This window comes from Eumetopias jubatus, unplaced genomic scaffold, assembly GCF_037043125.1.
Source record: "Eumetopias jubatus isolate StellerSeaLion01/CBP00866 unplaced genomic scaffold, mEumJub1_p1.0 scaffold_10, whole genome shotgun sequence".
NCBI lineage: Eukaryota > Metazoa > Chordata > Mammalia > Carnivora > Otariidae > Eumetopias > Eumetopias jubatus.
In genome coordinates, this window is record NW_028274816.1 from 128,153,591 (window position 1) to 128,177,621 (window position 24,031).

Below are 24,031 nucleotides of genomic sequence, written 5' to 3' on the forward strand. Positions count from 1 at the left end.
GACTGTGCTAAAAGTCTGGGACTCCATCTAAGTGCAGAAAGCTACACTGGTGTCAAATACCAGATCTGTTGATGGTATAGACTATAGCCTTACTTTACAGAGGTAGAAACAAGGGAAGAGATTAAGAAATGTGTCAATGGAAATAAAAAACAATTTAGGAATGTATTCCAGAAGATGAAAGTCCTAGTCTCCATTAGCCACAAGGGACAGCTTATTGGAAACACCGAGGGCATCTATTAGTGCCTTATTCAACCTTTAGATATGTGTCATGTCAAAGTATTTTAAAAGCCATACTATTTTACAGATCTGTCCAGAAGTCTAAAGGAAAATCTGCCAAAAAAAATTCCTTAGAGAGAATGTCAACTGACTTACACATAGTTTGCTTTACAAATTAGGACCCAGTATCTCAGAGATCTGTGGCATAAGTCAGCTCAGAATCTTACTAGACAGAGTAAAGTTTTAGCACCTTTACCAAGAAACACCCCAGAAAAATGTAAATCCACAGAGGTTATCATCCCAGCTTCTCCTTCCATGTGCTTCATTAGCTGCAGTCCTACTGTGCGTGTGTAGGGCAAGGAGAGGACTTATTGCCAATGGTTACAACACAAAGCATAACCTACTCCTAAGCCAAACTGGCCTTGGCTCAGAAAGCTTCCCAGAATGATGGAAGGCATGACTTTAGAATGACTCAACTTTTGCTAATGCATAAAATAAAGCAGAGAAGAACTATTTGAAGGATCCACTTCTAAGCTTGGGCCAAATCAAAAGCCCAAAGTAACTACTTTGTGATGAATCTTCAGCTCCAGCTGACTGATTAAACACATCAATTTGGACATCTGTACCATGGCCTAAAGATATTCTAATTACAGACTCTTGGTCAGGAATCCTAGGAGCAACCACTTGCAGTTTCTAACCACACCATATTTTTATCTATGTTTGTTCCTTCTGCCAGAAAAGCTGGCTACTCCCATCTACCTAAAGAACTTCTTTCATCCTTCGAAAGTAAGGACAGATCACCTTTCTAGGTAGCTTTCCCTGTTCATCGTGAGTTAATGTCTTTCTCCTCTGTATTATCCCTGTACAGTGTACATATTTCTATTATCGCATTTGTAATACTTTACATATCCATTTTTCCTACTAGACTGTATCTTTAAGGAAAAGATGTGTGCGGTGCTTAGAATAATAATAATAGTAAGTACATAAATGTACTCACTAAATATTTACGGAAAGAACCTGAATGGGGACAGGGAAAACCCTGATCCCCTCAGAGAGGACTAGCTGACCTAAGAGGTTTTACAACTGATTAAGCAAGAGAAAAAGAGAAAAATGTCTATATAAAACTGTTATTTAGGCAATGTAGGAAGGTATATACTATACTGCAGCATAAAATAAATTGAAAACAAGAAAGGAACAAAACAGAAGAAAATCAGAGGTCACTAGTAGTAAGGACATGACACAAAATGAATGCCAGAAAGCCCTTCATATTTATTAAAGGAAGTTACAAGTTTGACACTAACCTCTGGGACAATTAAGACAGAATTATTCTTAAAAACAAATTCATATATGAGCATGAAGTTAAATTAAAAAAAAACAAAAACCCACACAGCACGACTATCTCTGATACTAAAAGCAGACATTTCTCCCATGGGTTTCCAGAGAGAAGATACCATGTGATACAAATAGCAATGATTCCCTAGACCTCTTTATTACTTGTCTTAATATAGGCTGATGACCTTACACCAAAATACAATTCAGTCAAAGCAATACTACTGGGGACCAATATGTTACCCATGTACACAGTTCTCTGATGGATCAAGGCATGAGTGACATGGAAAGAACAATTGTAGGAGATGCCTAGTGATTTCCATAACAGATAATCAAGTTCTCGAACAGGGGACAGATGGAAGACAGACAACTGAAAAAAATCACTGAAGCTCTCAAAAATGTGTGGTAAATAGATTTTATAGAGACTCAAGCATCAGAAAGAGTCTCCATAGTATTTTTAAGGTCCTTCTGGTCTAATGTCTATATAGTAATACTTGGAAAAATAAAACTGAGCAGTAACTTCAATATTAAATATTTATGAGTAAAGTGAAAGGCTTCCAAGAGGGGGGAAAAACCTGGAGTATCCCCCTGAAGCCTAACAAATAGTCTGCCGACTGGGAGAAGATCACCAGCCAAGAAAACAACTTTTTCATATTCACTATCTTACCCCAAACATTACATCCAAGACAGGGAAAACAGAGTAGACAGATGAAATTCTGGAACCTTTAAGAGTAGAGGGGGATTACAGAATGATAGAACTGCAGATACATCTCCCCAAGAGAATGGTCAGAAATAAAAAACGATATAGGAAATTGGTGAGAAAGGCAACAGGGGGAAAACGAAAAGGTCAGTGCAATCTCTTGCCCCACACAACAGGCAGTACGTTACTATATAAAGTGAGGTGCTCCCACAGTAACATCAAATCACTACTCTACTCCTTCCTAAAGCAGTGGCAGAATGACAAGGATCCTATGTAAGGGTCTCATTCTTATTTGGAAGGCTCTTCACAGACTAGGAGCTGGATCCTAAGGGACAATTTATAGTACACCCTCACATACATTCCAGTTGGCTAGAACTCAGCAGCTGATTGCTCCCTTGTCTAACTTGGTAAGGAGCCAAAGGAGGACTTTTCTCAGTCAACTCTCCCAGGCTGGAAAATTCTCCAACCCCAGAGTTCTGGCTTAAGTCTGGATATCAGGTTATTCACAAGATGCCAAAACTACATCCTTACATCAGCTTTGAACAAGTCTCTCAAGTATACCATACAGATTCCCACAGATCTCAAAATCATCTGGATATTAAGGCCGAAGATGGCCACTCTTCCTCTCACATAGAGAGGAACATGCTTTACAAAGCATGTGCAACATCAAAACAAAGCTTTCATAAATTAAACATCAATCTCAACAATCCTTTAAGGGTGAACATGCAACATATTCATTAAATGGCCTCCTTAAAACCTTTTTATTCTACCCTACTGAGCACTCTCGTTGTTCCATGAGTTACTCACATTCTCTCTATGGTCAATCCTTATGCCACGAAAAGCCACATCCCAAACCTGTCTCTCTGAGAGGAAATGAGAGAGGAAACCTTAAGAAGGTGTTTTTGATCTCATCAAGCTCCTGTATTGGTGATTCTCAACCAGAATGGCAGCACTCCTTCCAGGGAGTGCTTGGAAATGTGTGAGGGCTGCTACTGGTATCTAGTGGGCATGCTAAACATCCTGCAGTGATAGTTCCGAAAAATGAGGAACCACCCCCCTCCCAAAGGCAATAACAATTAACAATCAATGTCCTAAGTGAAAGACCACCACTGTATTAACTGCCTTCACCCTTCCCATTCTAGAGCAGTGGTGGGCAAACTCTTTCTGTAAAGGGTCAAAGAGTAAACTGTTTAGGCCTTGTGGGCCACATACATCTCTGTCACATGTTCTTCTTTTTAAACAAGTCCTTATGTAAGTATGTTATAAACCACTCTGAGCTTGCAGGCCACTAGCAATCTTTTATCTACCCCTGTTCTAGAGCATTACCTGACTCATTACAGCCTGTTCACACTGAGAGATGCTGATTAAAATAAAATGTGATGAAGTGTGTAATAAACAACTTTAATAATGTGTACTATAATTTTAATGAACGTAATAAGAGCTTCAGAATTTAGCCTTAAAACCTAAAAACTGGGGCATTATTTCCTTCTAATTAATTAAATAATTCTCTCCTGTCCTCTCCTCCTCCCCTGTGCATTTTGGTTTCAAGTTTTCTCCTGAATGTTCCTTTTCAAACACGTTTCTCGAAGAGTACTGGTACTGCCTTTCCCCATCTTCTCAGGATGTGTTACTTCCTATTCACTATGTGTGCCACTCAGAAAGTCTCTGTAAAATTACTACTGTTAACATTTTCTAAAATGTCTAAACCAAACCAAAGCCTGGAAATTCTGACTGGTATCTGGGTCCTGACTTTCCGGATGGTAACTAAAGGTCACGTGGGGTGGAAAGTGGCCTGTGGGTAACACAGAATACACACATGCACGCGAACAGGATATGTTGGTAATCCGGTTTCCTGAGACCTGGTGAGTTGTGAGAGTTCTCATCGACACTGTTGGGGAAGATGAAAAACCTTAAGCTCGGAAATACTGGATTTTAACAAGGTGTCCATTCTTAGAATTTCTGGTTAGAGCAGAATGGGCAGATACACCTCTTTCCCCCCACATTTTACTAGTCTAAAATTAAAAACAAAACACACACACAAAATAAATGAAGTCAGTATCTGACAAGGTTTCTTCACAGTGTGGAAGCTGGTGTTTGCAGCATGGCTTATGTCACGTCTCAAGCCCAGAAAGATGAAGAGTGTGGTTTTGGTGTTTAACCAGCCTCAACTGCACCCTGGCACTCTGTTTCTTCCCCCAGAGAACTTTGCTCTGCTAGAGGAAAGAAACCAACCTCACATCTTGAAACGAAACGGCTAGGATAAAAATAAAGCCCTGAAGTGGTTTGGTGACCGAGGTCATATGGGGCGTTAAGGGTTTGTAGGTAGGCCCAATGTACTTTGAGAAACTTCCACTCACTGCCAACCACAAAGACACAAAGAAAGACATCAGCCCAAGAGTCCAGCAATGATCCAGGCAAGCAGCCCCAGCCCTTGCCTGTTAGGGGCTCTTTCTCACAGAACACGTTATCGGTATCTGAAAAACCCAGTCCTGGTTCTACCTTTGAAGCAATCTCACCAAGTTCTGTTTCTTAAGGCCTAAGAAAAAGAGAGCCAACCTGTAGCCTCTTCCTACAGAAAAAGGCTTTACGAATTCCTGTCATCCTATGTTGCCAGATCTCAGTTCACAGAAGAATACTTTCAAATAGCTTCCAGAGCGGAGGAATATGACATAAGGCACATACTATAAACTACTTCACAAAAGTAAAGGGCTATATAAATGACAAGATGTTCATGTAATTCCCACGGCAACCCTGCAAAACTGTATGGTACCCACCCTGCTTTGATAATGATAGGGCAATGAAATAATCGAGTTACCACAGACAAAAACTTTTACCTATTAGCACAGAGACCCAATTCTTCTCTCACTAAAGATCAAATCAATGTTTATGCCATCCAGAGAAAATCAGGCCAAGAGTTTTCTGAGCTGTACCTCATGGCACTAATTGTGGAAGTGCCAACCTGAAGGTTTACAATAGCACATTAGGACCTAAAACTCACTCCAAGACAGGTCATCTTGCCTAAGAAAGCAGGCCTTCTAAGACCATGCTCTGAGCTACAGTAGCGTTCATGGGGTGGTGGGGGGGAGGGTGGGGAGGTATTCAATGTGTACCACCCACACACCACAGCTTTCTCTTCAGCATGTGGTGGCAGGGGCAGCGGCGGCAGCAGCTCAGGTGCACAAACTATGCAAGGGACACTGAAAAACCAGACAAATGGTCTGAAGAAAATGCCACCTGCAAAACACACTTTAAAAATAAAAAAGCCTTTAAACAAATATAACAAGTTGAGCATGTGAGAGCTCTGTGCTACACGCCACCCGACCTGGTTTCTCACAGTGAAGCTGTGCTCCTTTGTTGGCCAATGTTTACTTTGCTGGATTCTTTATTAAATCCAAGAAAAAATATACTCATGTACTACCCAGCCCCATAGAGCCATGCATTTAGTCAGAAAGAAAAATCATCATTCTCAACTTCTAACAGCGTCCTCTAAAAAAAAAAAACAAAACCACCATGGAAACATGGACACATGAGATTTAGGCAGGGGCAGCATGCAAAGTTTCAGGCAGAAACCATGATTTCCAAGCCTAGAGAAACAAGGTTCTCACTCTGCCAGAGATTTCAGGGGTTAGAGAAAACTACAAAAGATAAGAAAAGTTTCTTTTTTTTAAAATGTTTTCTTACTATTTTGATTTGCATTTTTAAAAGATTTTATTTATTTATTTGAGAGACAGAGCAAGCACACAAGCAGGGGGAGAGGCAGAGGGAAAGGGGGAACCAGGCTCCCCGCTGAGCAGGGAGCCCTATGCGGGGCTCGATCCCAGGACCCTGGGACCATGACCTGAGCCGAAGGCAGACGTTTAACCGACTAAGCCACCCAGGAGCCCAAAAAGTTTATTTCCAATCAACTGGTTTGGTGGCATTCAGACTTAACTAGAGCACCGCCTGAAGCTTTTCAGTTCACACGCTTAGGCAGAGTAACTTCTCACTTTTCACCAAATTTGGCTGCAACAGGATGTTGAGGAAAGAAGTTGTCCCAGAGCTGTGTGTGTAGGATTCCATTCCCAGAGGTACTAATTTCATCAGGAAACAGAAATGATATACCTCCAGATTCCTTAGGCTCACTACTAGACTGAAGACAAAGAGGGAACCAGCCTGGTTGGTCCCAGGCTGGTTGATCCCTAGTTTCTGGATCAACACCAATGACAATACCATGTGAAGCCAAGCAAAACACTTATGCCCCCCCCCACCCAAAAAAAAGAAAAAGAAAAACCAAAACAACACTTATGGTCCAATGATTAAGACATTCCCAAACTGTGACCAAAATGAGGACTGATTAGAGGGACTTGCCAATCCTAAACAATCTCTGAGAAACAATATAAAGCCTAGATTGCAGGGTGCCTGGGTGGCTCAGACAGTTAAACGTATGCCTTCGGCTCAGGTCATGATCCCAGAGTCCTGGGATCGAGCCCCACATCGGGCTCCCTGCTCAGCGGGGAGCCTGCTTCTCCCTCTTCCTCTGCCTGGGCTTCCCCTGCTTGTACACTCTCTGTCAAAAATAAATAAAATCTTTTTTTTTTAAGATTTTATTTATTTATTTGAGAGAGAGAATGAAAGAGAGAGAGAGCACATGAGAGGGGGGAGGGTCAGAGGGAGAAGCAGACTTTCCGCTGAGCAGGGAGCTCGATGTAGGACTCAGATCCTGGGACTCCAGGATCATGACCTGAGCCGAAGGCAGTCACTTAACCAACTGAGCCACCCAGGTGCCCTAAAAATCAATAAAATCTTTAAAAAAAAAAAAAAGCCTAGATTGCAATAACCCATTTTGGCGGCACTTTGAAAGCACTGATGACAAAATCAAATGCCTACAGAGACAAGGTAGGTGATGAAAGTGAGCAGTATGTAAGCACGGGGGCGGGGGGGCGGGAGGAGGGTCAGGGTAAACTGGAGAACACAAGCCTGATTAAAAGGGGGTAAGCTCCTGGCTCTGGTAAATTGTTGCCAGATCTTGATTTTTTTTTTAAATTAGCTGGCAACTGATTGAACCTTTAAAACAAAACAAGCAAAAATCTATTTGGCCCACCTGAACCATCTGATTAGTCTTCGCATCGCTAAAAGCGAGATAATCAGACACCTCCTAATGCGGGGCAAAATGAGGCACACAGCACCACCTATGAAGTACTCTTGCCAAAAAGGCTGAACCTGAACCTAACCAAGTTCCTAGAGCTAACTCTCATTTACAGGAATATGAGAGACAGAAGGAAAGGTTAAACGATACCACAAGGAAACAAAGACAAATCCAGAATGTGGGAATTCTACAGGACAACTAACCAGCTTCTTTAACAAGCTTATGACATGAAGAACATTTTTAAAAGGGAAGGCAGAACTGTTCTTGATTAAAAGAAAGTTAGGAGACAAAACAATCAATATAACACGGAGCTCTTGATTTGAACAAACCAACTCTAAGAAGACATGTTAGATAATGTGGGAAATGAAGTTATGGATCAGATACCAAATGATGCCACGGACAGACATGGCAATGGCGCTGCGGCATATAAGAAAAAGTCTATTACTTTTCAAAAGGTGTGTACAGAAGTGAAGTATGTAGAGTTGCAATGATGCATTATCTAGAATTTCCTTTAAAATACTTCAAGCAAGGGCGCCTGGGTGATTCAGTCAGTTGAGCATCTGACTCTTGGTTTCGGCTCAGGTCATGATCTCATGAGTTGTGGGAGCAAGCCCAGTGTCAGGCTCTGTGCTCAGCAGGGAGTCTGCTTGAGGATTCTCTCTCTCCCTCTCCCTCTGCTCCCCCGCCCCCCACTGCTCATTCTCTCTCTCAAATGGATAAATAAATCTTTAAAAAAATAAATAAAATATTGCAACCGGGGCGCCTGCGTGGCTCAGTCAGTTAAGCGTTGGACTCTTAATCTCAGCTCGGGTCTTCATCTCATGGTTGTGAGTTCAAGCCCCACATTGGGCTCCATGCTGGGCATGGAGCCTACTTAAAAATAAATAAATAAATAATAAAATAATAAAATAAAATAAAATACTTCAACCTGGGGAGGGGGGAACAATACATGAGGGAAAGCTGAAACAAATATGGAAAAATCTTGGTAATGCTGAATATGAGTGACAGGTATATGGGGGTTCATTTTATTATTTTCTCTTGTGTGTGTTTGAAATTTGTTGTTATTAAATAAAACTCTTCACGTCAAACAAAACAGGTCTGCATTTAAACAGTGGGCTCCCAGTCTGTGAATTATCAGGCCTCACTGTTCACTTTGGTTAGAAACAGTAAAAAAGGCAAAAATAAACTTAACAGTTTAAAAGATTATAACAGGACGCCGGGGTGGCTCAGATGGTTAAGCGTCTGCCTTCGGCTCAGGTCATGATCCCAGGGTCCTGGGATAGAGTCCCGCATTGAGCTCCTGGCTCAGCGAGGAGCCTGCTTCTCCCTCTCCCTCTGCCTCTCTCCCTGCTCATGCTCTCTCTCTCTCTCTCTGTATCTCTGTGTCTCTGATGAATAAATAAAATCTTAAAAAAAAAAGTTTAAAAAAAATAAAAGATTATAACAAAAACATAAGTATGTATATAACAACTACCACCACCAATATATGGGAAATTGTGATATGCCACTCCTTGTTCTTCACATGCATTACTTCATTTAGTCTATCGGTATCACCATCTGACAGATGAAGAACCTGAAATGCATGCCTAAAGCCTCACTGCTGATAACCAATAAAACTAAGACTTGAACTTAGAAGTTCCCAAAGCCCAAGCTGTTAAACTCTGCATTATCCTTCCTCTGACATATCAGATGCTGGACAAAATTAATAAAATCTATCAAGCTGCCAGACTCTAAGAGATACACAACAGACCTGTAGGCAGGCACTCATGGAAGGATCTCCCAAATGCAACAGTAATATGGGGGGGGGGAAGCAAAGATGAATAACTGTGTATGATATGCCACTAATAGTGCAAAAGAAGGGAGCGAACCATATGTACATATACACACACACACACACACACACACACACTTTTACCTATTCAAAAACATTTCTTTAAATAAAATATTTAAAAAGGCAATCACTCCTCTGCTAAGATCTTTCAATCTCTATTCCTACCAACCTAGAAGCCAACCCCAACATTGCTGCCTATAAACTTTTCCAGCTAGAATCCAGCTTATTTTTTACTTTTTGTTTTTTTAAAAGATTTTATTTATTTATTTGAGAGAGAATGAGAGATAGAGAGCACGAGAGGGAAGAGGGTCAGAGGGAGAAGCAGACTCCCCGCTGAGCAGGGAGCGCAATGTGGGACTCGATCCCGGGACTCCAGGATCATGACCTGAGCCGAAGGCAGTCGCTTAAACAACTGAGCCACCCAGGCGCCCTCCAGCTTATTTTTTAAAGATTTTATTTATTCATTTGAGATGCAGAGATAGAGAAAGAGAGCATAAGCAGGGGGAGAGGGAGAAGCAGGCTCCACGCTGAGCCAGGAGCCCAATGTGGGGCTCGATCCCAGGACCCTGGGATCATGACCTGAACCGTAGGCAGACGCTTAACCATCTGAGCCACCCAGGTGACCCTAGAACCCAGGCTTTTCAAACAAAGTCACAAAGTTTCTACGCCCAGGGGGCCTCAAATTAATCTCTCATGCCCCAATTTATCATTAATTCAAGATGCTTCCCCATGAAATGGACCCTTTCAGACTAATCTTTCAAAACAATAATCAGTCCTATTACATGTCTAATCTTTCTTGAAGTTCTTCTTCCTTATTCATGTGGCTTAAGAAGTTTCTCTTTACATAGGAGAGGGAAGACATTAAGTGTCACTCTAATTGGGCTACTTGGATGAACAGCAAGATATGATACCTATGTTGACTTCAGAAATTAGAGTACCACTTTTCCAATCAAGTTCTGAGTTGATAATTAGGCATGGGTTTTTCTCTTCTGATTTCCCAGGTTAATGGGCATTAGACATTTCCAATCTAAGTGCTGTGACCTATGTAAACATGCAGGAAAAGCATACCCTAAGGTGTTAATAGTATTTATTGCTAGATGGTAAAAACACATTGTTTATCTGCATTTTCATATTTTTTACAATAAGGATGTGTTGGCTTTGTGAATTTTTAAAAAGATTTATTTATTTTTGCGGGGTCAGGGGAGAGGGAGGGCGTGGGGCAGGGGAGCAGAGGGAGAGGGAGAGAGAATCCCAAGCAGACCCTGCACTGAGCACAGAGTCCCACACGGGGCTCGATCTCACAACCTTAAGATCAGGACCTGAGCCGAAACCAAGAGTCAGAAGCTTAACCGACTACGCCACCTAGGCACCCCGGCTTTGTAAATTTTTAAAAGCAATAAAAATATCAAAATGAAAAGAAAAGAAGGTTTGCTCTACTTAATCGAAGCCATTGGCAATTTCCTCCAACAACCAAAACAAAAGAAACACTAGTATCTTCTGCATATTTGAGTTTGGAATGCCTAAAGCACTGTTTAAAAGAGTAGCCCTCAAATTTTAAACAACAAACTGTGGGGCAGAAAATTCAGTTTCCACCCTTCCTAATTTAATGAATGAAACAGTACTCCTTTTGTTGAATTAAAAATGCAGACATGAGAAGTAAACAATGAGAAATTCCAGATACAAATGCTTTTAGAATCCAGCATTATTTGGGCCCAGCCCACTGGCCATTACCCATACATACCACAGCACCAAATTAGAAAGTGTTTCCACAGAAGGCTCAGTCTCTCTCCCACTCCACCTTTCTCACATGATCCTCCAAATTATCATAGATTTAGATACCTGCAACCCCTCTGCTGTGTCACACACCTCCTCTGTCTCTGACCATGCTGTTCCTTCCACTTGGAACACTCTCTTCTCACTTGGCCTAGTTAACTTCCAGAGAGCCTTCCAAAGTCACTCTCCTTTTCCTCACTACAACCCATACTTCCACCAGGACTGCACCAAGTGTTCTTCTCTGTGCTTCCATGGTACCCAATGCTTACCTCCCTCACGACACTTACCACAATATACTTGGTCATCATTATTTGTGGATTTTGTATTTGTGAATTCAGCTACTTGCTAAAACTCAGTAACACCAAACTCAATACCCATGGTGCTTTTGCAGTCATTTGTGGACATACCCAGAGTGGCAAAAAATTCAAGTCGACTGATACATGTTCCCAGCTGAGGTTCAACAAGGTAACTCTCTGCCTTCTTGTCCAAGTTCTCATACTTTAAGCAAGTGCCCTTTTCATGGTCTATTTAGAGCCATGTTTTTCACATTTGTGTGCTTTTTGTTGGTGATTTCACTCTTTAAATGGCCTCCAAGCATAGTGCTGAAGTGTTCTAGTGTTCCTAAGTGCAAGAAGGCTGTGATGTGCCTTAGAGAGAAAACATGTGTCTGTTCAGGCACAAGTTATAGTAGTGTCAGCCATGAGTTCAGTGTTAATGAATCAAAAATATATATTAAATAAAGTGGCTATAAACAGAAACCTACATAAAACAAGGTTATGGGGCGCCTGGTGGCTCAGTCAGTTGAGCATCCAACTCTTGATTCTGGCTCAGGTCTTGATTTCAGGGTTGTGAGATCAAGCCTCGCTTTGGGCTCCACGATGAGCATGGAACCTGCTTAGGATTCTCTCTCTGCCTCAACCCCTGCCTCTCCTCCCCACTCTCTCTCTCTAAAAACCAACCAACCAAACAAAAAAGGTATGTACTGTTTACTTGATGAAATTCTTATAACCAGGGGCTCACAGAAACCTAAGCCTGTATTTCGCTTAGAAGCAATGGTTCAGGGGCACCTGGGTGGCTCAGTCGGTTAAGTATCTACCTTCGGCTCAGGTCATGTTCCCAGGGTCCTGGGATCGAGCCCTGCATTGGGCTCCCTGCTCAGCGGGGAGCCTGCTTCTCCCTCTCCCTCTGCCTGCCACTCTGCCTGCTTGTGCCCTCTCTCTCTTTCTCTGTCAAATAAATAAATAAATAATCTTAAAAAAAAAAGAAGCAATGGTTCAGTATTCACTAATTCAGTGTTTGTGGTGATTTTCTAGTACATAACTACCACAAATGACAATAACCAACTGTATACTGAAACATTCTGTTTATGTGGCCATTACTTCCACCAGATCAGAGTTTGGCAAACTAGGCCCACAGGCCAGAGGCAGGCTGCCCCGGGTCTTTGTCAATAAAGTTTTACTGGAACACAGCCATGTTCATTCATTTATGCGCTGTCTATGGCTATTTTAGCACCCCAACAGCTGAGGTAAGTAGTTGTAACAGAGACCATATGGCCTGCAAAGCCTCAAATATTGACTATCTGGCCTTTTTCAGAAAAAGCTTGTTGACCCATGCACTAGACTCTAAGCTCTTTGAGGTAATAATAATGTTGTAGTCATCTTTACAACCCTAGCACAAAGCTGGCACGATAGGACAAGAAACAAAGCTTTAGTCTGGTTAAGTACTGGACCCAGAAGCAGCCCTCTCTCCAAAAACTCAAGAGTAACTGCAGTAAATTCTGGATGTAAACAAGTCCTGAAAAACAATACTATGCAAACAAATAAAATAAATATCCGTATGGTATAAAAACCATTTGGTGGGTGAAATAAGAGATTCAAATAAGGAAAGGCTGAACAATAGGTATTAGGAGCTACTGAGGTACAGTCCAGTCTGAACCCCAAAACACATTTAGAAGGGTGAAGGAGAAGAAAGATTTGTCAAGAGGTTGGCCAAATATACAATGACATCTCATTACCTAAAGACATTTTCTACACATAGCACCAACCATGTTATAGGTATAGCAAACCATAGTTGGGGAAAATGCTAGGAATGGTAAATCAAATCATGCCAAAATATGAGAACTCACTAAAGTTTCAGAGACAAACATCTATCAGTGGCTCCTATTCTCATTTGCTCATTCTTCCCCAGTAGACAGATTCAAGTTACAGTCTATTCAAGATATAAACAGAGCAGTTTCATTAGAGACCCTGGCCTCTCAGTGTGAAAACTGTTTCTGATGCTATAATCTCCTTAATTAACTATCTATAAAAACTCATTTGCTAAGCAGTAACCCTTTTCTGATTTCCAAAGGGAGCTGAGGTATAGCAGAAGGCACATCCACTAAATAAAGAATGCTTGTGACCCTGGTGACACTGAATTTGAGTAGCCTAGCTAGGAGGGGTAGAGTTTAAATATGAGTCTCAATAGTTTAAAAGGATGCCACTTACAGTTGAGGTTGGCAGTCCCTCCCCAGGTAGCGTGTTCAACCCAAACCACATCTCAAGGCTGAAAACCAACAACCCACAAGCTAACCTTCTGTAGCCATTCAGAGAGAGATCCAAAGCTTGTGCTTGGCAGAGAGAAAACAAACTAGTTGGGACTCTACTATCATTACTAACCACCGCCTGAAGCCAAACTTTCTGCTTCTTATTCATGGATGTGATTTTTAGTAGTTTGTGCTAGAAACTCTCTAGGAATTGTCAAAAGAGCAATTCCTGGTAAGGCTAATCACCCAAAAAAGACAACCAAGATGAACAAGCATGCACAGCAAATACATAAATTACACAAGTAAACACATGACATATACCCTTATAATGAAATATCTATCATACTAAGAACATACCAAAAAAAGATATTCTTAGACAAGTGGAAATATAGTTAGTTCTGCTACAATCCTTGTTTTGAAAATATCTATTTGTTCCATTGTGATAAATATACTGGGGAACAATTTGAGCATAGCACAAATTTTGCATCTCCTTATATGTGATTTTGTTCATGAGATACACTGAGTGAACACAGAAAACTACACTGGGTTGAACTGAGCTACACAGGAACAGAAAACACACACACTTTCCAAATATCTACCAGCTACCGCAGTTCACCATGTGAACTCGTTCTAAGCCACACCGATCCACATCTGGTATTACATCTATCCATCCAATTTCAAATAACCCTCCTTCCACCACTTAAACACTCAAGCTGCAATCCTCCTAAAGCCCGCTTCTAAAGTTCATTTCTTTTCCAAAATAGTATTTATGTATTTCTTAACCAATGGACGTGTATAAAAGTGCACAACTGTCTCAGGTTCATATCTTTTAATAAGTCACTCCGGATGTTTTTGAGTGTTGTGCCCCTAACCCCATCTTGCCCAAAAGCTCTGTGGCTTTTTTTCTGTGCAATTTTACAAAGCACAGTGATTTTTAGGACTCTGTGTGTTATAACATTGTAACAGAACTGACTGTATGTCCAATTACTAACTTAAAAAAGGAAACTGTAGGGACAACTGGGTGAATGATGATTAGGCTGAAAATATAAAAACAGCTTCACAAATAGTTTAAAAAAGAAATGACCATTTTCCTCTGTATACGTCTCGAATTATTTGAAATTTCTACCAAAAACACACCCATATATTATTTGTATGATTAAAAATAAATTATTAAAATAATTAATAAAATTAATAAAAAATTAATAGATCTAAAGACAGCCCATATGCTGAAAATGCATTTTCTGAGATGCAAATAAGAATAAAAACACAGACTTAGGGACGCCTGGGTGGCTCAGTTGGTTAAGCGTCTGCCTTCAGCTCAGGTCAGGATCCCGGGGTCCTGGAAGCCAGTCCTGCATTGGGCTCCCTGCTCAGGAGGGAGCCTACTTCTCCCACTGCCCTTCTGCCTCTCTACCCCACTCATGCTCACTCTCTCTCTCAAATAAAATATTAAAAAATAAACAAATAGGGACGCCTGGGTGGCTCAGTCGTTAAGCCATCTGCCTTCGGCTCAGGTCATGATCCCAGGGTCCTGGGATCGAGTCCCACATCGGGCTCCTTGCTCAGTGAGGAGCCTGCTTCTCCCTCTCCCTCTGCTGCTCCCCCTGCTTGTGCTCTCTCTCTCTCTCTGATAAATAAATAAATAAAATCTTAAAAAATAAATAAATAAAAACAGACTTATAAACACATTACTTAAAAGACAATGAAATACCTAATGGGAAAAAAAAAAATACCTAATGGAAGAGAGAGATCTATAGGATATTAGTTATAACCTTAACTCTTATGAAGGATACTCCCTAACCTTGAGGTAAAGGTCAAAGAAAGCCATAAAATGCTTTCCCAAATTGTTGTTACCTGCATTTTATTTATTTACTTAAAATATTTATTTATTTAAGAGAGAGCGAGAGAGAAATGCAAGAGCACAGGGGGAGGGGGAAGACTCCCTGCTGAGCGTGAAGCCTGGTGTGGGCCCTGAGATCATCACCTGAGCCAAAACCAAGAGTCCACACTCAACTGCCTGAGACACCCAGGAGCCCCTGTTTCTTTCATTTTAGAGACAGACAGTGGAGCTAACCCAATAGAACAATTTCTCTCTTATTCAAATAGGCTTCCCATTTGGGGCTGCAGTATCCAAACTGGGAGAGTGCAGCATGAGAGTCTACTATAGAGGCAACTCCTCTGAAGCACCCCATGCAAACCATGGCACATGGCAAACTGGAAGTTTCATTTATAAGTAATGACTACTTTCCAAGTCATGCAGAAAACAGCTAAAGACTAAAAAGGATAAAGGAAAAGAAGTGGAAATTTTATTGTTTTTTGAAGATTTTATTTTTTATTTATTTTTATTTTTTGTTAAGATTTTATTTATTTGTCTGACAGAGAGGGACAGCGAGAGAAGGAACACAAGCAGAGGGAGTGGGAGAGGGAGAAGTAGGCTTCCCGCCGAGCAGGGAGCTTGACGCGGGACTCGATCCCATGACCCTGGCATCACGACCCGAGCCGAAGGCAGACGCTCAACGACTGAGCCACCCATGCGCCCTTATTTATTTATTTTAAAGAGAGAGAGCAGGGGTCAGAGCACAGGGAGAGGGACAAGCAGACTCCGTGGTGAGCACAGAGCCCGACGCGGGGCTTGATCCCACAACCCCGAGATCATGACCTGAGCAGAAACCAAGAGTTGGGCAATCAACCGAATGAGCCGCCTAGGTGCCCCAGAGAAATCGACATTTTAAATTAAACCCCAAAGAAGTCCCCCTATCCCACCACCTTCGATTCATTCTTAGCAGACAACCGTGTCTCCAGCTTCAAAACGAAAAAAGAAAACATCAAAAAGGCCCTCCCTCATCTTCCTCCAATTCCCACCAACTTACCTGACCCCCTATTACCTGTTCCTCCTTTCCCTCAAGCATAAGAAAGAGGGATCTCTCACCCTCATTCAGGCTAATCCCTGCACTTGTGCTCCAGATTGCTCTCCCTTCCAATCCTCTGCAAGGACCTCTCCCTGCCCGCCATCTATCTCCTTTCTCTCTTCGATTTTCAACCTACTTCTCATTGTGTTTTTTCTCGAGTGACTGAATCAACTCTCATGACTTCAATTCCATCTATAAGAGGATGCCTTCAAACATCTTCATCTCTAATCCAGAATGCTCTCCCCAGCTTCAGACAGGATAGCCTTTAAATCTCTCTTCGATGTCCTAGAGAAATTCTCACATGTCTAAAACTCAAGCATTTTTCTAAAACCAATTCTACCTCTATTCCCTATCTCAAGGAAGAGAACAACACTCACTGTTGCCAACCCAGAAACACCTGGGCAGATGTTACTTTTGATTCCTCCTGTCTTTTAGCTCCCCCTGTCCACTCAAGTCCTTTGGAGTCTACCTCATTAACATACCCCGTATTTGTTCACTTCTCCCCATCTCCAAAGCCATCTCCTGGTTCAGGTCCTCTCCACATCATACTTGGATTATTGTAGTACCCTTCCTACTCTTCCCATTTCTAGTCTTACCCTTCTCCAAACTTTTCACAAAGCAGCCAGAGTTATACTTCTAAAATGTGTATCTGACAAGTTACTTCCTTATTCAAAGCACTCAAGAGTTCCCTACTATCTTCAGGATAAAGGTCAAACTATTTACCGCATGACCCTTCAGGATGTGGTCCCAGGTCACCCCACCATCCACTCCACTATGAATTTTACCCTCAAAGGACAATGAACCAGCCATTTGCAGTTTTCCTACTATACTCTCTCCTACTAGCTTCACAAAATCCCTTCAGAATCCTAAAGCATCATATTGGTGACTCTAAACCCAAAGCAGCAAAAAATTCTCATCCTATACTAAAGGAGATCTTCCTTTAGAAAAACTAGTTTTACTAAATTCTACAGTGCCACATAGTGGTGAGAGAGGGAAGCACGTAATAAAGAAGAAGTGAAGCTGGAGGAGAAAGAGGAGGACGTCAGAAAGCCTGAAGTGATTTACCTTCCCTGGGATTCATGGGAAATGTCTGTGCAGTGCCTCCCAGTTGCATGTACTGAGGCATCCACTTTTACTTAGCTAGTCTTGATCATTATATCACCCTCAGGAACTTACATCACTTGGGCTCAGGCTGCCCAGCCCATTCTCCTGCTCAGAATCCTTCCCAGATTCAGTGCCCTGGGAGGACCGAGGATGTGATGGATGGATCCAGATCTCCAAGCGAGTGGTGTCATCTCCAACATGCCGGAAAGTAGACTTCTTTCCTTTCCGCCACTGGTCAGGGCTCAGTTCCAATTCCTCATGTTGCTTTTTTTCCATCTGCTCTGCCTGTACAACATACAAACACATAAGCTCAGACTCTCCTGGGATTCAACTAATAAAAAGAGGCACTCACCTCATCTTGAGTTTGTTGCCCAGGGGCTATAAAAAATAAAGACTTTTCTATACTCCCTAAGTAGCAAAGTATTATCTGCTTTGTCTCATAGAAGTTATTAATTCCATAATCTAGATGCACACACAAAGGCCCTGGAGAACTCTCCTAAAGATGAGTTTGGTTCTGTATAGGGGCTGACTGACTAATCAGCACAGCCCAATGGGACCCCCTGAGGGCATTATAAGGCATTCCTCTGAGGACACGGAAGCACTAAGAGAAACACATTCTTTTAGGAAGGAATGAATCCGCCTGCATCCCCACTCACCTTTCGTTTGGTCTCCTCAAACAAGCTCATGAGACTCTCCTTGGCAGTCAGGATAGGGTTGCTGGCAGCTAAACTGCGCATATAGTAATAGACAGCATCAAGCTTCCTCCTCTGCAGAAAGAAGCCAGAGACATCAAGTCAACCAGTTCTCTTCCTGACTCCAGCCTGAGTCAGCTGACCTAGAAAACGTTACTATCTCTCCCAGGCTATAAGGAATTCCAATAAGAAAATCAGAATGCTATCCATGGGAGGAACCACGGCAATTACGTCAGGGATCTCTCCTGGCACAGGACTCTGACTTACATGTGGAGGTACTCTAAAAGCCAAGTACTCACAAGAGGGAAAAAGAATAAAGAGCCTCATCAAATATAAAATCTAATTACATTTTGTTTTTAGAGAAAGAAAATGTTCAACTCACTAGTTATTAGCTAAAAAAAATTATAAATAACAATGGCAATATCACTGATTAAGCACAATGAGACAAGTGACCATCACTTCATAGATTTTACTCCTAAACCTAAGAACACTGCCCCATAGGCATTATTAGTCCCATTTCAAAGATGAGGAAAGGGGAGCCCAGGAAGATTGCTGTCCAACAACATAACTTGTCCATCAAGGCCTCCAAGCCAAATCCTGGGTATGATGGTATATAAACCTAGGTCTGTCTGGCTCCTGAGTTCAGGTTTGCCCTATACCACACTGATTCTGCAGAGAAAGGGAACTGTAAACTATTATCCAATGAATTCAGCAAATAAATACTTCAAGTCTGTTTCACAACCAATTAATAAGGAAAAGTAAAAGAAAGGGAGATCAGAAAGGAGAAAGAAAAACACTGAAACAAAGGGGGAAAGAATGTCAAAAAGCCTTTCTCCAACTTCATATATATTTTTTCCTTTTTTTCTGTCTCAAAATGCATTTAGAACACTAACTTCTCTCTCACCCCTGTAACTCATTCTTCAAAACTTAAATCTTAAAAACAACAACAACAACAACAAAAAACCTCACATCTTCTATTCAGCTAGCATGGTTAAAGGTACACATTCTAAGGTCAACTGCCTGAGTTTGAATTAGGTCCTGCCACTTATTAGGTAGATATTTATTAGAAGACATTTATACACATATGGCTCCAAAAATGAATAAAATTCATATAACACATACAGTTTAACAGATTATCTGATATACTGTTACAGTCAGTTAAATGGGGGCTATTTTTTTGTTTCTTATTTTTTTAAGATTTTATTTTTAAGTAATCTCTACTACACCGCCTTGGGGCTCAAACTCGCAACCCTGAGATCAACAGTCACACACTCTACTGAGACAGACAGGCACCCCTAATGGGGGCTATTTTTAATATTATCCCAATCTGTACTGATCTCAGCCTATACCACTCACTTGATTTTAGATTGCGTTTTGTCGATTCTACAATGATTTTTTCATATTTTAACATTTCTGAAATCAAGACAGAACTTACAATCTGTATCTACCATTATGTCCTATTTATAATTCACATATTCTTTCTTAGTGGTCCAGAAAATAATGGTGCATCTAATCAATTGCATCAAATTTCATGAAGTCTAATTTGTATCACTGTCTACACACCTCACTTGTCTTCTCAACACATTTTTCAGAGCAGAAAACATCACATATTCATCACTCACAGCACCTAGCAAAGCGCGGTGTACAAACATGCTCTCACTGAATTCTTGAGATTCACTGAATGACTGACTGGAAGAAACAGAAAATTAAGAAAGTGATATTAAAAGACAACTAGGATAAAAGGGAGACAGAAAAAGAGGGACAGAGGAAAAGAGCTTGAAAGGACCACTAATTTAGGTCAGAGGTCTATGAAAGAAAAATATACCAATTTAATCAGAATGGCAAAAAGCCACAGAGGGAATTCAGTGAGGTTGTAAGATATTATGATCAATGCTCAAAAATCAGTTACATTTCTATATATTAGTAATAAACAATCTTTAAAAGAAATTAAGAAAATAATTCCATTTACAACAGCATCAAAAAGAGTAACATACTTAGGAATAAGTTTAACCAATGAAGTGTAAAACTTATATACTGAAAATTATAAAACACGTCTGAAAGAAACTAAAGAAGACCTAAATAAATCAAAAACATCTGTGTAAATACTCCCCAAAGCAACTAAACAATCAATGTAATTCTTATGAAAATCCCAATGACTCTTTTTGCAGAAATGAAAAAGCTGATCCTAAAATCCATATGGAATTACAAGAAACCCCAAACAGCCAAACTCATCTTAAAAAAGAAGAACAAAGGTGGAAAACTCATATATCCTGGTTTCAAAATTTACCACAAAGCTATAGTATAGAACAATGAGGTGCTGGCATAAGGGCAGACATATGGATCCATGGAAGAGAACTAGAGTCCAAAAATAAATCCAGGCACCAAATGATTTACAACAAGGATCCCAAGACTAGTCAATGGGGAAAGTACAGCCTCTTCAACAAATGGTACTAGAACTGGATATCCACATGCAAAAGAATGAAGTTGGGCCCATATTTCACACCATTTACTTAATGAAAAATGGATCAAAGATCTAAATATAGAAACTATAAAAACTCTTAGAAGAGGGGCACCTGGGTAGCTAAGTCGGTTAAATGTCCAATTCTTGGTTTCCGCTCAGGTCATGATCTCACGGGTCGTGAGATCAAGCCCTGCATCAGGCTCTGCGCTCAGTGGGCAGTTGGCTTGAAGATTCTCTCCCTCTGACCCTCCCCCAGCGCACATGCATGCATCTGCGTGTGCACTCTCTCTCTCAAATTATAAATAAATAAATCTTTCTTTTTAAGATTTTATTTATTTATTTGACAGAGAGAGAGAGAGAGAGAGTGCACAAGCAGGGCGATCAGCAGGCAGAGGGAGAAGCAGGCTCCCTGCTGAGCAAGGAGACCGATGTGGGACTCGATCCTAGGACCCTGGGACCCAAGCTAAAGGCAGAGTCTTAAAGAGATTTTGTACACTCACATTCACGGCAGCATTACTCACAATGGCCAAAAGGTGGAAGTGTGCACTGACAGATGAAGTGACAAACAAAATATGGTATGTACATATAACTGAATGCTATTCAGCCTTAAAGAGGAAATTCTGACACAAGCTGTAACATGGATGGACCTTTAGGATATAATGCTAAGTGAAATAAGCCAGTCAAAAAAAGAAATACTGTATGATTCCACTTATATTAAGTACCTAAAGTAGACAAATTCAGAGACAGAAAGTAGAAGGGTGGTTGTCAGTGGTTGGAGGGAGGGGAAAATGGGGAGTTGCTTAATTAATGGGTATAAAGTTCCAGTTTTGCAAGATGAAGAAAGTTCTGGAGGTCAGTTGCAAAACAATGTAAATGTAAAATGGGTAAGATGGTAAATTCCATCTTATGTATATTTTACAATTAAATTTTTTTAAATTTTTTTAATATAAGAAAAAAGAGGCAAAGGATTTATTTTTTTTTTAAGATTTTATTTACTTATTTGAGAGAGAGAGAGCACATGAGAGGGGGGAGGGTCAGAGGGAGAAGCAGACTCCCTGCTGAGTAGGGAGCCCGATGCGGGACTCAATCCAGGGACTCCAGGATCACAACCTGAGCCGAAGGCAGACTCTTAACCAACTGAGCCACCCAGGTGCCCTAGGCAAAGGATTTAAATAGACTTTTCTCCAATGGCCTATAATGCAGCTCAACATCATTAGTTGTTAGGGAAATGCAAATCAAAACCACAATGAGACACTACTTCAAAGTCAATAGATTTGTAGATAATAACAAAATGATTCTAAAGTTTATATGGAAAGGCAAAAGATCCAGAATAGCCCACACAATACTGACAAAGAAGAACATGGTCGGAAGACCGAACTACCCAACGTCATGACTTACCATTAAGCTACTATAGTGGTACTGGCCAAAGAACAGACAAACAGATCAATGGAATGAAATAGAGCCCAGAAATAGACCCATACAAATACAGCCAGCTGATCGCTGACAAAGGAGGAAAGGCAATTCGATGGAGAAAGGATGATCTTTTCAACAAATGGTGTTGAAACAACTGGACATCGACATGCAAAACAATGAATCTATGCCACAGACCTTTCTGGATCACAGACCTAAATGTAAAATGTAAAACTATACAACTCCTAGAAGATAACACAGGAGAAAATCTAGATAACCTTGGGTTTGGTGAGGAGTTCTTAGATATTACACCAAAAGCAAAATCCACAAAAGAAAAAGTTGGTAAGTTGGATTTCATTAAAATTAAAAACTTTTGTTCTGTGCTAAGAAAATGAAAAGATAAGCCACATACAGAGAAAATATTCACAAAACACATATCTAATAAAGGACTGATATTCAAAATATACACTTAAAACTCAACAATAAAAAAACAACCCAATTTAAAGTTGGGCAAAAGATCAAAACAGACACCTCACCAAAGAAGATACACAAATGGCAAATAAGCACATGAAAGGATGCTCCACGTCATATGTTATTAGGGAAATGCAAGTTAAAATGAGATAACACTACACATCTATTATAGAATGACCAAAATCCAGAACACTGACAACACTAAATGCTGATGAGGATGCAGAGCAACAGGAACTCTCATCCACTGCCTGAAGGAATGCAAAATGGCACAGCCACTTCTGAAGACAGTCTGGCAATTTCTTCCAAACTACATACACTCTTACCATACAATCCAGCAATCACACTCCTTGGTATTTATCTAAATGAGATGAAAATTTATGTCCAGGGGTGCCTGGGTGGCTCAGTTGGCTAAGCAACTGCCTTCGGCTCAGGTCATGATCCGGGAGTCCAGGGATCGAGTCCCACATCGCGCTCCCCGCTCAGCAGGGAGTCTGCTTCTCCCTCTGACCCTCCCCCCTCTCATGCTTTCTCTCTCTCTTTCTCTCTCTCAAATAAATGGATAAAATCTTTAAAAAAAAAAAGAAGAAGAAGAAAATTTATGTCCACACAAAGACCTGCATGCAAACATTTACAGCATTTTTATTTATAACTGCCAAAACTTGAAAACAACCAAGATGTCCTTCAATAGGGGAACGAATAAACAAACTGTGGTACATCCATACAATGGAACATTACTCAACAATAAAAAGAAAAGAGCTGTCACATCACAAAAATAACCCTAAATGCATATTACTAAGTGAAACAAGCTAATCTGAAAAGGCTACATACTGTATGGTTTCCAACTATGACATTCAGGAAAAGGCAAAACTACAGACACTAAAAATTAAGATTGCTAGAGGTTCAGAAGACTGAGGAGGGCTGAACAGATGGAGGGTGGAGCACAGGGTATTTTTAGGACAGTGAAACTACTCTGTATGATACTGTAATGATGAATACATGTCATTACAGATTTGTACAAGCTTTGTACAATCCACAGACTGTACAAAAGTGAACCCTAATGTAAACTAGGAACTTTAGTTAGTGATAATGTATCAATCCTGGCTCATCAATAATAAACAAATGTATTACACTAATGCAAAATGTTAATGACAGGGAAAACTGACCAGGAGAGGAGTTGAGGGAATATATGGGAACTCTCTGTACTTTCTGCTTAATTTTTCTGCAAACCTGAAACTGACAAGGAAGGAAAGAAAGAAGAAAAGAAAAAGAGTGAAAGGAAGAAAGGAAGGAAGAAAGGAAAGAAGAAAAAAACACTGAAGAAAAAAATGTCCCCAAGTGGGGGGAAAAAGCCCACAGTGCAGTATCACTTTACACTCATTAGGTGGGTCATAATCAAAGAAATGAAAATGTTGGTGAGAACATGGAGGAACTGGAACCCTTGTACATTGCTGGTAGGAATGTAAAAAGGTACAGCCTCTATGAAAAA

General features: G+C 40.8%; 1 protein-coding gene across 4 annotated transcripts in view; it reads right to left on the reverse strand.

Annotated features, from left to right (window-relative positions):
• Window positions 1–24,031, reverse strand: part of SMG6 (SMG6 nonsense mediated mRNA decay factor) — a 227,848-nt gene that overhangs the window by 193,372 nt on the left and 10,445 nt on the right. For all 4 annotated transcript variants that reach the window (XM_028109088.2, XM_028109089.2, XM_028109091.2 and 1 more), the window contains exons 7-8: window positions 18,168–18,278; window positions 17,584–17,796 (exon numbers count right to left, since the gene is read on the reverse strand). In XM_028109088.2, coding sequence (XP_027964889.1) covers window positions 17,584–17,796; window positions 18,168–18,278 — 324 coding nt within the window. The remainder of the gene's footprint in view (window positions 1–17,583; window positions 17,797–18,167; window positions 18,279–24,031) is intronic.